Source organism: Lycium ferocissimum, chromosome 6 (assembly GCF_029784015.1).
Source record: "Lycium ferocissimum isolate CSIRO_LF1 chromosome 6, AGI_CSIRO_Lferr_CH_V1, whole genome shotgun sequence".
Classification (NCBI taxonomy): domain Eukaryota; kingdom Viridiplantae; phylum Streptophyta; class Magnoliopsida; order Solanales; family Solanaceae; genus Lycium; species Lycium ferocissimum.
Window position 1 is genome coordinate 31,167,514 of NC_081347.1, and position 14,426 is coordinate 31,181,939.

Consider the following 14,426-nt stretch of genomic DNA (forward strand, 5'->3'; position numbering starts at 1 on the left):
CAAAACCATGAAAATGATACATTTATCTCCGTTGTTGACTTTGGTCAAACTTCTCAATTTTTCTAACTCTAAAACTTCTAAACTTACCAAAATTAATTCGAAACTCACCTAATTATCTCGGGAATCGTATCACCCATCCCCGCAAGTCATAAATACACAAAAGCAACCTCGGGAAGGGTATTTTGGGATATTCTAGGTGAAAGGCTCAAAATAACTTAGTGAGTCATTACAGGTTTGGAAGTAATTTGATTTAATTGAAAGACACTTTGGTCTACTGAGTCAGAAATAACAAATGTAAGGGCTTACATGGAAAAATAAATCCTTTTGGTTGGCAAACTTCACTACCAGATAGTTCAAATGCGTAACACTCTGTAAATCAGGATTAGGTTTGAATGTGTAAAATTGGTGTTAAGATGACATTTTAGCTATATGAATCCTTTCGGAATGAATTCAGGTGAGAAATAGTCATTTTGAAGTCAAACCAAATAGTTAAGTTCATAAGAGCTCTTAAATTCGTCTAGGTCGGGGGGATCTCTCACTTATGCCCAATTTTCTGATAGTTACGATAGGAATTTGAGAAAACTTAAAGCATGAAAGTTTTAGCCCTTTGAAATACCTTTCCAATGATATAAGGTGGAGCTCAAATGAAGTTGTGAGAAAAATTTTATGCCCATTTTACTGAAACCTATCAGGGACGCCGTCTGGAATGCGACGCAGAATGCGACCGCAAACTCACTTCACACCTCAGGATGATTTTCCAATGTTCTTTGGTTTTTGTATGCGACCAATATGCGGCCATAAACTCAGAATACGTAGCATCCCCAATTCGTCAGAAATTGAATAAGAACGGGATTTTCTTGAAATTTTCAATCCCATTTCATTCTTGGCCTACTTTTTGAGGATAAAATACCCTAGAACTTCCCCTAAACCGATAAGTAAGTTCTTACTCAAACCCCATGATTATTACCTTAATCTAACAAAGATTAACACTAGTTCATCTTCCCAAACCCTAGATTCTTGAAAATTAAAGGAGAGAAGAAGAGAGGGGGCGTGTGGGATTCCATCAAAAGGTAAAACTTCTGATTTTTATGATATTATTATTGAAGTTTGAACTAGTATAGAGTAAAATAAGAGGTTATAATCCACCAATGATTCCCATAAGATTTAAGAACAAGATTTAAGGCTTAGAAAAGCCCTAGTTTTTGAAATTCCAAGAAAACTTAAAGAAATGACTAAAGTTCTAATCTTTCTCATCTAAAACCTATTGTAGAGTGTTGTTGAATCTTGGAGATTATGTTGGTACCATTTTAGAGGGATTTGAGGTATGTCTCTTTTAAAAATCCTTTTTGACTATAAAGGTGATTTGTATGTCTCTTTTGAAAACCTTCTTTGAACGTATGTCTCTTTTTTCGAACATACTTTTTCAACCATTTAAGGTGTTTTTTGGTAAGGTTTGTGTGGTGAGGGACAAGTTTAAACCTTTATGTGTATTATATTATATATATGTATACATGATTTTCCCTTATTGAAGGATGATTGGAATTGAAATATAAAGCTTTAATCTTTGAACATGGATTACCCCATAAGGGATGCTTAAACTTGATTTCGGAAAGCTTAGATATTTCATGTGGTTTTCCCTATAAACAGGTTTCGTTGAATTAAAAGTGAATAATGATTTGATTTGATTTCTATATTAGTTAATGATATTAGTATACCCCTATTAACGGGATGATGAACATAATTCATAATGAACAATTTGACTATCATGTTGTGACTTGTGATTCGGCTTCCATGCCATGATTTGTGATTCGGTTGGTATGCCATGGTTTATATTGTTAGTGTTTGGCCTAGATTCTTGGGAGGAAGAGTAGTCACTATGGATCCTAGTGGGGTTTGCCTAGCCATTCGGGAGGAAGAGTGGCCATCGAGGGGTCAGTAGCCCCAGTGTGGTATTGCCTAGATATTTGGGAGGAGGAGTAGCCATCGAGGGTTAATAGCCCCGGTGTGGTATTTGCCTAGCTATTCGGGAGGAAGAGTAGCCATCGAGGGTTGATAACCCCAATGTAGTGCTTCTATGCAGTTTAGGGAACTTTAAACGGTCATCCCTTTATTATATTGATTTGAGCCTGTAGTGGCATGTGTTATACTTTGGTTGCCTATAAGTGGCTTGTTGATGATCTTGAATTCAAAATTAAAGAAACTGAAATGTGATAAATGACATGGTGAGTTGAAGTTGATTTATTTCTTCTTAAATGACTTCTATTAATGGTTTCATAAAAGTTGATGAGTTATTCTATCCTTGGGTTTCAAACTACCTTTATTGACATTGTTTTATCGATCCTTAGTATATTATTTTGTTATATTAACTATTGTCCCAGAGACACTCACTGAGTACCCAGTACTCAGGCATACCATTGTTATTTTTTATGGTGTGTTAAGTAACATTGAGGAGCAAGTTCGTGATACGTGTGCAGATTAGGAGAAATTGCTGCCTTCCAGATTTATTGGTGAGCCCACATGCTTGTTCGTGGGTCACCCTCTATCTTAGTTATTGCTTACATTTTTTTTTTTTGGACTGTGTCCCGAAGTTTAGACTATTCATTTATTGATCTTAGAAGCTCCATAGATAGGTGTTAATGTGGGTAGTGTTGAAGTCATCGTTTGACTCATTGAATATTGCTACGTTCTTATTACGTCACGTCTATATTAGACTTTTGCTGTTTGATTTTATAGTCGTGATCATGATTTTATTTAAGCTATTTATAATTGTTTGGATTAATTAATTAAGGATTATTAAATAGGGACTTGCCATTATAAATTCATAAGGTGCTTCCGGTGTTGTTCACAACATCGGATGCTTGTTATGTCTAGGGTCGGGTTTGGGGCGTGACAAAATGTGACTAAGGACGACAAAATCTTTAAGTAATAGTCACTCCCACTCTCTTGGAAGCTCCACACAACACACACGTCTTTCACTCATTCATATTTCCAATCTTCAGATGTAAGCCCCTCTCTCTCTAGCAATATCTCTCTCTCTACATGTATTCGATGTGAATCTCTGTTCCGTTGGCTGTTGGTCAATATATTTTTAGTATTTTAAGTCAATTGGGCGGGATAATAAAATGGTTAAAATGAGAATCTTTTTATTTCTTAAAAAGTTGGCTCTAAATAAAAATTTCATGTCTGCAAAATTGAATGAAAAAATCATTTAAATAGGTTAGGTGACTTTCTAAATGAAATACCAATATTTAAGTGACTTTTGGGTTAGAAAACATGCAACTCAATGTGTCAACCAGCCACGTGTCTCAAAATTCATGCATGTCTACGTGTCCACCCGTATATCCTTCCTCGTTGAGGAAGTATAGGACATCCTGTGTAGAGAGAGGGGCTTACATCTGAAGATTAGGAAGATGAATGAGTGAAAGACGTGTGTGTTGGATGACTTTCTAAGTGGAATATTAATAGTTGAATGACTTTTGGATTAGAAAATACAGTTGAATAACTTTCTGAGTGAACTATCATTAGTTGAGTGATTTTTGAGTTAGAAAACACAGTTGAGTATTCTAAAAGTAATAGTCTCTCTCACTCTCTTGAAAGCTCTACACAATACTCACTTCTTTCACTCAGTCATCTTCCCAATCTTCACATGTAAAGCCTCTCTCTCTAGCAGTATCTATCTCTACATGTATGCAATGTGAATCTCAGTATGAAAAACAGAACTTGTATAAAGATTCTGGTGTCATCTTATTTATTGCACTTAAATTACTTGTACCTTATTGTCTATTTCATACTTAATTTAAAATCATATTCTGACTTTTGTGTTATGCAGAAGCCTTACACAAGCTTAGTTGTCGGATTCTTAGCTTAATTAACTATATAGGTCATAATTCACCCTTTCTTCTGCTTTCAAACAAGTAACATGAACAAAATGTCATCTTTATTACACAATTACCTAGGTAGCGAAAATTGTGTAGGTTAAATTGATTTTAGCCAAAACCTGACGACCTAACAAGACTAGTCTTCTAGCTTTCCTACACTGAATACTAATATTGCGTTGCATAATTTTAAACTTTTATTTTGTATCTCACACGCATACCTGATATAAATTACTAAGGATTTGTCTATATTTGATAAGTAAAATTTATGGCCTAAGATTTTGATTTTTTGGGTCACAAATTAAACTTCAGTTGTAAAAAAGTTCTTACAATTTGTGTTAATTGTGTGAAGCATAAAATAAAATATTATACGGATGATTAGAATAAAATAGAAACTAGCACGAATATATCGTGACTCTACGGGGTTGTTCGGTGCACGGACTAAATTATCCCAGAATTATAATCATGAGACTAATTTATCTCATCTGGGAGGTGACATAAAATAATCTCATATTTGATGATATAAGGTGAAGTATCTCAGAATTAAGTTTGTGCTTCATTTTATACTTTAATAAAAAATATATATTTTATACTCTATTTGAAAGAAGGTATAAATTTATCAAAATTAATCCTAAAATATCTCACCTCATCTCGCATATCAAATGTCCCTGACATGTCATGTCATGTCAAATATTTGGGGCACAAATTTCACTTATGAAATAAAGGCAATCCTTTGTTAGAGACACATAATAACATACTACGCAACCGCTTTGACAAAAAATAGGAAGAAGCACGAGTTTATCATGGTTCTACAATATAATAACACTACGCAACACTTATTCTTGGAAAACAAAAAATCCGTTTGTAGATCCCCCATTGAAACTTGACAAACCCCCCTATGCTAACATAATCACAATCTTTCATGGTCGGTACTTCCTATTTGTCAAACCCCCTTTTCCCCACCCACGTGTTTCATTTCCTTCTTTTCCTTTCCTCAAATACTCTCTCACTTCAATTCAATTCAATTCAATCATTAAGGGAAAAAAGATCCAACTAATCTCTCCAAGATTCTGTTTTCCTGACACCCTTTTCTAAGTATGGTGGTTTGGAGCCGTGCAGTGGTAAGATGGAGATATAGAGCCACAAATTTAACCCGAAGTTTCTGTTATAAACCCCATGAAAACAACCTTAAAGTAGTGCCACCTGCGAGTTGTGGTGAAGCTAATAAGGGGAGAAATGTGCAGTGGGTGTTCTTGGGTTGCCCTGGTGTGGGGAAAGGGACATATGCAGCTAGACTTTCTAAGCTTCTTGGAGTACCCCATATAGCCACTGGTGATCTTGTTCGTCATGAACTCTCTTCTCATGGCCCTCTTGCCTCTCAGGTCTAATTTATCATCTAATTTATGGTTTTCTTTTACTTTTTTATGTTCTAGGGGGTTCTATTTTAGCATTTCTTGATTAATTGTTTAAGGTTTCTATTAAATTAAAGCTTCCTTCTTTGAAGTGTGTTTGATCAATTTCATCTGTATCTATGTAACTGAGTGGGCGTTTGGACATAAGAATTGTGAAATTTGGAAAAAAAGTAGTATTCCGTCCGTCCCAATTTATGTGAGGGTGTTTAAATGGGCACGGAGTTTAAGAAATAAAGGAAAACTATTAAAACATGTGGTCTAAACAAATCTTAGGTATTTATGTGACTATAGATCATTTTATTAAGGGTAAAAGGGGAATTCTTGAGTTAAGTTGTTTCCATTTATAGAAAGGTGATATTCTTTTTAGGACATACTAAAAAGGAAAGTGTGCCATATAAATTGGGATAGGGGGAGTATTTGTTTTCAAGTTGAAAATGGTATTTGGAAATTGGAGTTGGTTTTGAATTTTTGTGAGGGATTTGGAGTGAAAATGGTGAAAACAACTTTTTGGAGTTTTTTGAATTCCGGAAAATTGGTACAATTCTATGTCCAAACAGTTTTCCGGAATAATATTCCGGAAAAAAGTGAAAACTATCCATGGCCAAATGGGCACTTAAGTGATGGAATGAAAAAGTTCCCATCTTTTGCCTAGTTCGGAAGGATTTCAATAGATAACGGAAGTTGTTCTATTGGAAAATGTGTAGTTACCCCTAAAATCTTCAAAATGGTGTCTCCAAGGAATATATTTCAACCGTAATGGGGAATATGGCAAGTCATTTTCTTTTTCACAGATCTCAAATCTTATCCAATATTACTTTTTTCCATTTAACATGTTATCAACTTTTAATACCCAAATTATCTCAACTCTTGTTCATTTATACTTGATTTATTCAACATGTTATCAACTTTTAATACCTAAATATACCACAAAACTATTATTCTCATACCTTATCGTACTTCTGTACAATTACTATATATCACCTGTTCTTGTACATATCTAAAAACTGGAAATCAATCAAGAAAAGCATTTCCTAAGGGATAACATTTTCCATAGAAAACGTTTTCCTCTATTCCAGATGCAATCATCTATTGGATTTGATATGTGTGTGTGTGAATATATAAACAGTAGTCAATTAAAGATTCCAAATGACTGATCTTTTAATACAAAGACCATGATGCACATAAAGGATTCTAAATGACTGACCAAGTAAGGGCTAAGTTGGAGATCTGCTGTGATACCATTGTTGTTTGATTCGTCAGAGTGGAAACTTTCTTAAAGACAGCACAAGATAGCTTAATACAAATGCTCCCTCTGTCTGGCCAAAAAATGTTCATGGGAGTTTTGGTTAAAAGTATTAATATTTTCTCCTCTACCTCCTAAAGTAGGGGTAAGGTCTGCGTACACTCCACCCTCCCCAGACCCCACTTGTGGGATTACACTGGGTATGTTGTTGTTGTTTTAGGATTCTTTGGTAGAAATATTCAATTATGTTCTCCCTCCTCCTCTGCCACAACAACTTCTTTTGTTCCAGACTTAACACGCTTACTCAAACAGTAAATCAAAAGGTGCTTTATGTAATAATATAGTACCCATGAGCCAATGAAAATGTTGCGACAACTCTTTTGGCATCTTATGAAGGTACGCAGTAACTGTAAAATAGAGCAAGTAGTTGCAAGGGTGCCTGTATTTGTGGTGTGAGAGATACATTTGTCATTTTTGTGCGAGATAAATATGGTATTATCACCTTCAGATGTATATATTAGGTCTTTTACCATATAAAAAGACGTCCTTATTAAAAGTCGAAGTAAGCTTATTTCAATCACTTTAAGCATTGATTTCCCTGACTTTGGACATGCAATCATTTTAAAAGTACGTTTGAAAAGGGTTATTAGTTGGAAAGTTCTTAATGTTCAAACAGTAAGTACATTTGTATCTTATTTGGACAGTAAATGAAAACAAGGAAAAATCTGTTTGTCTGAATATCTTATTGCTTTCGCATGAAGTTCTCCCGAAAAAAAATTACTACCAATACTACAATTACCAATTACGACGACTCAACCCAAAACTAGTTGGGTGGGAAACATGACTTGGTTCTTTTTTTTTTTTGGGTCCGTTATTTCATTGCTCAGGAAATTTTCTTTTAAAATAACTAGTGCTTCTCCAAGACTAGCAATTCTGTAAGTTTTTATCACAGTTGTCCCTACACCGAAATAGATATTTTTAACCAAACTAAAAAAGTGTATTGGCAGACACCAGACCTAATGTAAGTACCAACAACCAGTTAATCTTAATTCCAACTAGTTGGTATTGCCTATATGGATCTTTGCTTCCATTGTATATGCTCTTTATAGATCCTCATAGATTTCAAGAGATCGTAGGTGTTTTGAGACAGCTTCCCTCCATGTGAGTTTAGTGCCTATTGAATTATATTGCAATAATATTTTTTGCTTCTTTGATAATTTGAAGGCAAGTCTGATTCCTAAGCTTAGATGTGAAATATGAAGTTATATTTATCAACTTTGTTGATTATGCTCTTCGTTTACTCCTTTTTTCCCTTCAGTTGTTCTACTAATTTTTTCCTGAACTTATTCTGTGCCTTCTGTTGCAGCTTGTGGATATCGTTAACCGAGGGCAATTAATTTCAGATGAAATTGTAATAGATTTGCTATCTAAGCGTCTTGAAGCAGGAGAAGCTAAGGGTGAAACAGGATTTATTCTTGATGGATTTCCTCGAACTATACGGCAGGCGGTGAGAAGTTATTTCTTAGTAGTTGTAAAACACATTTACCTGTGTCTAGATTGATTATTGTGCTTGCTGAATAAATACTCTCCCAGCTTTTTGTAGGGAATAGTTTACTAATCTAATGAAAATCCTTACAAACAAACACACACATATATACACATACATACGTACATGTGCTATTATCATAATTTTTACATGTGTGTCTTATTGTTGATGTTTGAACCTATTGACTTGGACTTAACATTTTATTTTTGAAACTTATTGACTGGGACTTAATCTTGCGCATCTATCTACTTTAATAGGACAATATTTTCTTTCACAGTCTGGTATCTGGCACACAGAGGCTGCTATGAATATAATTTAGCAAGATAATATATTAACCTTCTATATCAGTACTAGATGACTATTTCCCAACTAGCGAGGATGCATTTCTATAACAGGTTAATGGTTATGGCTGGACCTGCAATTCTAGCCGCTTGCTCAAGACCAAGTTGAATATGCTGTTATACGAAATGAATGAATATACACAAGGTTGAAATCAACAACAAAGCTCGATATGGTTCTCTCAATAGACTGTGATGTCTGAGAATTAAGCTCTTAGTTGAGGTGAATAGATCCTAACTAGAGCAGATAATTCTTCATCTTACATGAGATACTTTTAATTTGTATTTTACGTCAGTTTTTGTAAAGAGCATAACTCTGAATTGCATAATGTTCAGATTTTTACCATATAGAGGAAATTTGTGGAGAATGGAGACAAAAAAGCAAATGTCTGAGCTAATAACAGCAAATATCTGGACTAAGTGTTTCCTTTTTGTTGTTTCCTGATTTCTTCTAGCGGACACCTGATATTTGGGAGAGAGACCTTGTGAAACATTGACCACGGTTAAAGTCGTCTTCAACTTTTTTCATTTTTTGTAAATAATGTCCAAACTTGTGGCGTGTTTGAACAGCCATGTACATCATCTTATATGTTCTCTTCAATTGCTACTAGAAGCTTTTTGATACTGCTCTATTTTTTTTTTTTTTTTTGGTATGTCATTCAAGTAATGGCCTTGAAAGATCTAAACTATGTCCTCACTAGATTTTTATTACTGGGTAGTCTTTACTAACACATTAACCTCTTCTCAGATGTGCCGTGTTAAAAGGCTTTAATTAGCTCTCAGATTTCATTCAAAATTGCCTCCATTTAGTTGAGCATCATACAGATGCTTTGATTGTTTGACTGGCATAAAAATTCGTGTCGCTACTCTTCTAATCATGAACATCAGCTGGAAATTTTGTAACTGCTGTAAAACTAATAGTTTATCTCCAGGGCCTGAAGAACTGTTTCCTGGTAATAAGGATGGAATGTACAATGTTGAGGATACTTTCTGATTCTCGTCTGATCTTTAAAAATTATAGGCATGGGTTTATTATCTGCTTATCTATCTACCTTTGTATGACTACAATGAGAGCACGGCCAAAGTACAATCTATGAACCAAATGCCCTTGCTTTAGTAGTTATGGACAAGGAGAAATATTTGGAATATCACTTTGTTATCAATGTTGACTTTGGGAGCTTTTCTCTTAGGTTTTAGCTTTAATGGCCATACGATTGTGGATATGTCAGTTTTGAAAGGCTCATATAGCTCAATGTATTGTGTTAGATTTTAACAGACACAACTGTAGGGTTTTCTTGGACTGTTGGGGCTGTTATCCTCTGTCTTAATTAGAGGCTTAACTTCTTTATTTGGTAGAATTTTGCTATTGGTTCTTAACCAATCTTTTGTTTCTCGATTGCTTTATGTGATGTTATGTTGTCTTTATTATTGATTGCTGCACCAATGTTTGTGGGATTAGACCAATTTCAAAATTTGTGGAAGCTGCCAATAACTTCATGGCAAGGGATCAACTCATTAAAAGGTAGAAAGATGAACTATTAGAGGATGTAACCAACCTGCTGCCTAATTAACGACTGCAATTCCTGTAACTAGGATAATTTTTGTTGGCTGCTGCACTTCAGTATGTTGAGAGAATATAGGGATGAAAGCTGCATCTCAGTTGAAAGATTTTATATTCTAGTTTAACACTATTCCTTTTCTTCGAAAAAAAGGGAAGGAAGTAAGGAACATGACTCTCCTTCGCTCCCCCCCCCCCCCCCCCCAAGTGTAGGGAGAAACTCTTGGTGACATTAGAGTTGATATCCCAAGGAGAAAATCTTTATGCTCTCCTGATGATTGTTTTTTGGTTGATGCACAAAATTCGTTGTGAAGGGCAAAAGTTGAACACTGGTGAAGATTGATGTAATACTTTTCTGTGACATCGGGAGGCTATAATGTGTAAAGTAGAGATAGGGCCAGAACATAGTTCTCTTTTGACATTCTTTTATGCGAAGTCAGGAAATTGATGTCTACCATCTTCACTAGTGAAATAAGGTTTCCCATACTAGGGCTGCTTTCTGGAGTCTATGCACCGATTTAGAGAGAACTCCTTGCAGGTCCAAGCAAGATGAATTTCTCAGCTGACACTTTAAGTTCCCAACTGTTTAAGTTGCTTAACTTTGCTTTTCATGTAATATTATCAAGAGTAACGAATATAAGGTTTTGTTACGAGTTTGGAGCTGCCGTTTTCTGTTCTTATGATAGTAGAAGCTGCATAGAAGATTCTTCATTTTTAAAATGCTTTCCTGATCCATTATGTAATCAGTCCTAATCATCTTATTTCAACCGGTGGAGTAACCTGAGAACTTTATAAACCTCTTTAGTAGCCCTTATAACAACCCATGTGAGGCAACTCAATACTTCCATGCTTCTAGCCCGATTTTGAGGTTCACACATGAGCTTTAATGTGAACTTACGAGTGTGAGAATGGGCTTAGCAAGAGTTGACTCTCATACCATATGAAATAATCTAAGCTTCCAACCAAAAGCTTAAGACTATAGGTGGAGACGTGGAGCACCTACAACCTTTATTAAACCCCTTTGCCCGTATACAATAACACAAACCATCTGGGACAAAAATATAACTCAATAGCACCCTTTTCGAAAGTTTGTGATATATGTAAACCCACCTTTTCCTTCTCAAATGATGTAACTTCCTTAAATATTTACTTATTAGTTAATCCCCCAGTTTCTAAAGTCTTCTTACCTGTGATGTAGGACGAGGTTGATATGGCTGTCACTTTCTTTATTGTTTTCTGTTCTGCAGTTAATCTCCCTCTCAGATTTTGATTATCTCTTGTCTTCTTGATTGACGGCTTTGTTTTCCTGGTATGGCAGAGTGTTTAACAGATTGTTTCTTCAGTTTTATCACATAACAGTCTGCCCTTTTGCTTTCAAATGATGTAACAAAATTACCACCAACTTTTCTGCCTGGTTGCTACGATGGAGTATAGAAAGCTTATATAGTGACCATATGTGTTCTGGACAATTTTAGTTTTGGCTTTTCTTTCTCTTTTTTTGTTTTTGTTTTTTTGGTTTCTCCGTGTTGTAGGGGTCATTTTTGGTGAAGTTGCGGTTAACTTGATTGTTGTGGTGAGTGAATGAGCAGTTTTATATTTTTTTCTAATGTTGATTACATGCCAGTGAATTCAAGCTTGATCCCTGCACATTGTCAATCGGCGGTGTATTCCAGAGATGCCTGGGCTTTGAATGTTTGATTGATAAGCCTGAAGCTCATCCTGGATCAGTCCTGCCTCTGGTGTTTTTCTAGTGTCATCTTTATTTCTCTTGTTCTTGGGACCAAAAGTTCCCAACACATGCGTTAATATTACATTTTCCAAGCTGCACCCTGCCTTTTCTCCCCGGCTATGTCTCTTCTATTGCTTCCTTTTCCAAGGTTAATAAAAGTCAAACTGCATGTGGTGTCATGGACTTGTATGTCTTCTAAATCTCTTCTGCTTTTTGATACTTCAATGTGGACCCATTGCTCCCCGAATTTCTATTATTATTAGCCGAGGCTGGTCACAGGTCATGTCTTTGTTGCCATCACAATAACTAATATGATTGCGAAACTCTGCTGTCAAATTAGAATCCATGAGCAAATGCTGGAACTTATGGTCTAGTGTTTGAAGGCTAAATTATTTATATATTTCGGACTTTGTTGGGTTCACCGTACTCTCTGGCGTAGAACTTTTTTGTTTTTATGCCAATCAAAAGTTTTACTACAATTGAAGCTCTCTGCAGTCCTTGGTTCCCATATTTGGAAGTTTGTTTCCTCTATAATTGGATCTAGAGATGAAACAGATCTGATATGTGTACAGGTCCCAGCGAAGAATTATCAACAGTGTAAGTAGTTCATGGTTGTCTGTTCTTCCCTGCTTAGTGGCTAACCTTCTTTGTGCACTGAAATTAATCAACTTATTCTCCTCCTTTGACAAGATAGACGACATTTTCTCTGAATCCTGTTATATCTGTTATTTGGTTATTTAGGAAATCTTAGAGGGAGTGACAGACATCGACTTGGTGATTAATCTGAAGCTTCGGGAAGATGCGTTGATTGCCAAGTGCTTAGGAAGAAGGAGTTGTAGCAAGTGTGGAGGCAATTACAATGTTGCGTGCATTGATATCAAGGGTGAAGATGGCAAAACTAGAATGTACATGCCTCCCCTTCTCCCTCCTCCACATTGTGAAACCAAACTTGTTACACGGTCTGATGACACTGAAAATGTTGTGAAGGAACGCCTCCGCATCTACCATGAAATGGTATTGCTCTACTTCCTTTTCTCTTGTTTACCATTTCTCACATTGTGCAAGTGTTCTCCTCATGCAGTTGAGTGGTGAAAATAACCCCCAATTATGTACCTTACATCACAACTTCGTGACTCATCCATAGACAACAAAATTCTGTGCCATTGACAACTCTCAAGAATAATAATTCTGAGCAATTATGAGGTGTTTTACAAGCAGTTCATCGAATCATTTACTCAAATTTAATGTTTTCTTGTAGTATGTCAAATCGAAAGATAATCACTGTATTTGGCATCTGTATACAGTCAAGTGTGGCTTCGAAATACTCTTCTTCCCTTGGGTTTCTTTTTCCTATCCTTTTATTAGCCAAACTCTGCTAGTTTTTGATTGAGTATAGTTGATTGGTCGATTTGCGCTGGAGCTGCTCTTGCATGTGATACTTCCAAAGTGGCCATGAATATTCTCTTGTCAGGATGTGCATTTCTTTTGTGCTGTTGCTCTTTATGAAGTTGTGTATTTACCTAAGTTACACGGACTCGCCATTTTGGGTGCCGTCCCCGTCCCGGATACGGACGGGTGCGGGTGCCGGAACGCCAAACGTTCTGGATACGGTCAATCACATACGGATACTTTGACCGGAGTCCGTCGACAATTTGGGGGAAAAATTTGAGATTTTGATTTCTCAAAATTAAAAATAAAACAGATTTAAGATAAGGAAAATGACATACCTTCAATATTATAGTACTTTTATTTCATATATGTTGCTTCATGTTTCAGATAAACAAAGAAGTACTTTTATTTCATATACATGTAAGTTTTTCATAAGAATGTCTCTCAAAATTTGTAATATCTTTATAGCTCTATTTTTTATATAATTTTGAATTTTCTTAGCCGAATCCCCACACCTGTATCCATAACCGTATACGTACCCCCGAATCTTAAATTTAGATTTTGCCGAATCCGACACTCGAACCCGTACCTGTATCGGATACCCGCACCCGAGTCCATGTAACTTAGGTATTTACTGTAACTTATCCTAATTTGTTTTAGGCAAGGTAGTATAGACTGAATTCTCAGCTAACTACATTCACATATCCATAATTTACTTATTCAATGCTTGGGCATTGTGTTGTTCCTGCAGAGCCAACCGGTGGAGGACTTTTATCGCATGCGGGGGAAGCTGTTGGAGTTTGATCTCCCTGGAGGAATTCCAGAGTCGTGGCCAAAGTTGCTTCAGGCTTTGAATATCTATGACGATGAGGATAAGAAATCTGCAGCAGCATGATTTTTACTTGTCTTGCCAGTATGTTTACTGGTGTTATAGGTTCATTCTTTGCATGCATGTTGGAAATGCGTGGGTGTTTATTCTATTAAAAAGCACGATAATGGGGCTCCCTACCCCTACTTCTGTTTTCTCCCTCACTATTGTATTATTATTATGCTAAGGCAACTATAACATATGTATGTTATTTCTTGCAAGTTTGTTGTCCATGTTTATTCATAAAGGTCAGCGAAGATCAAGTGATTTCATTCAATAGTGATGATATAGTAGTGGATGAATTTAGCGTTAGACGCAGAGACTGGCAGAAAATAGTTTTTACGTGTTCCCTCTTATCATGTCCATATGTGTACTAGAATTATGGCGGAATACCACCACCTCTGGACCTACTGGAAATCGGTTCTGGGGTACTTGTGAGGCTGAATGATGTTCATATAACTTCTTTTT

The 14,426-nt window shown here is 35.9% G+C and overlaps 1 protein-coding gene across 1 annotated transcript; it reads left to right on the forward strand.

The window, feature by feature from the left end:
- Positions 1-4,658: 4,658 nt before the first annotated feature.
- LOC132059618 (probable adenylate kinase 6, chloroplastic) lies at positions 4,659-14,189 on the forward strand. Its single transcript, XM_059452274.1, has 4 exons — positions 4,659-5,257; positions 7,897-8,037; positions 12,443-12,715; positions 13,842-14,189. Exons 1-4 carry the CDS (start codon positions 4,973-4,975, stop codon positions 13,983-13,985), a joined length of 843 nt encoding a protein of 280 aa, XP_059308257.1. The 5' UTR covers positions 4,659-4,972; the 3' UTR covers positions 13,986-14,189.
- Positions 14,190-14,426: the final 237 nt, after the last annotated feature.

Bases quoted from the DNA above. Each gene is read 5' to 3' on its own strand.
- LOC132059618 (XM_059452274.1), top strand. From the start codon at position 4,973: ATGGTGGTTTGGAGCCGTGCAGTGGTAAGATGGAGATATAGAGCCACA. The intron at 8,038-12,442 runs GTGAGAAGTTAT...TTGGTTATTTAG, and splicing joins CTCGAACTATACGGCAGGCG to GAAATCTTAGAGGGAGTGAC. The intron at 12,716-13,841 runs GTATTGCTCTAC...TTGTTCCTGCAG, and splicing joins TCCGCATCTACCATGAAATG to AGCCAACCGGTGGAGGACTT.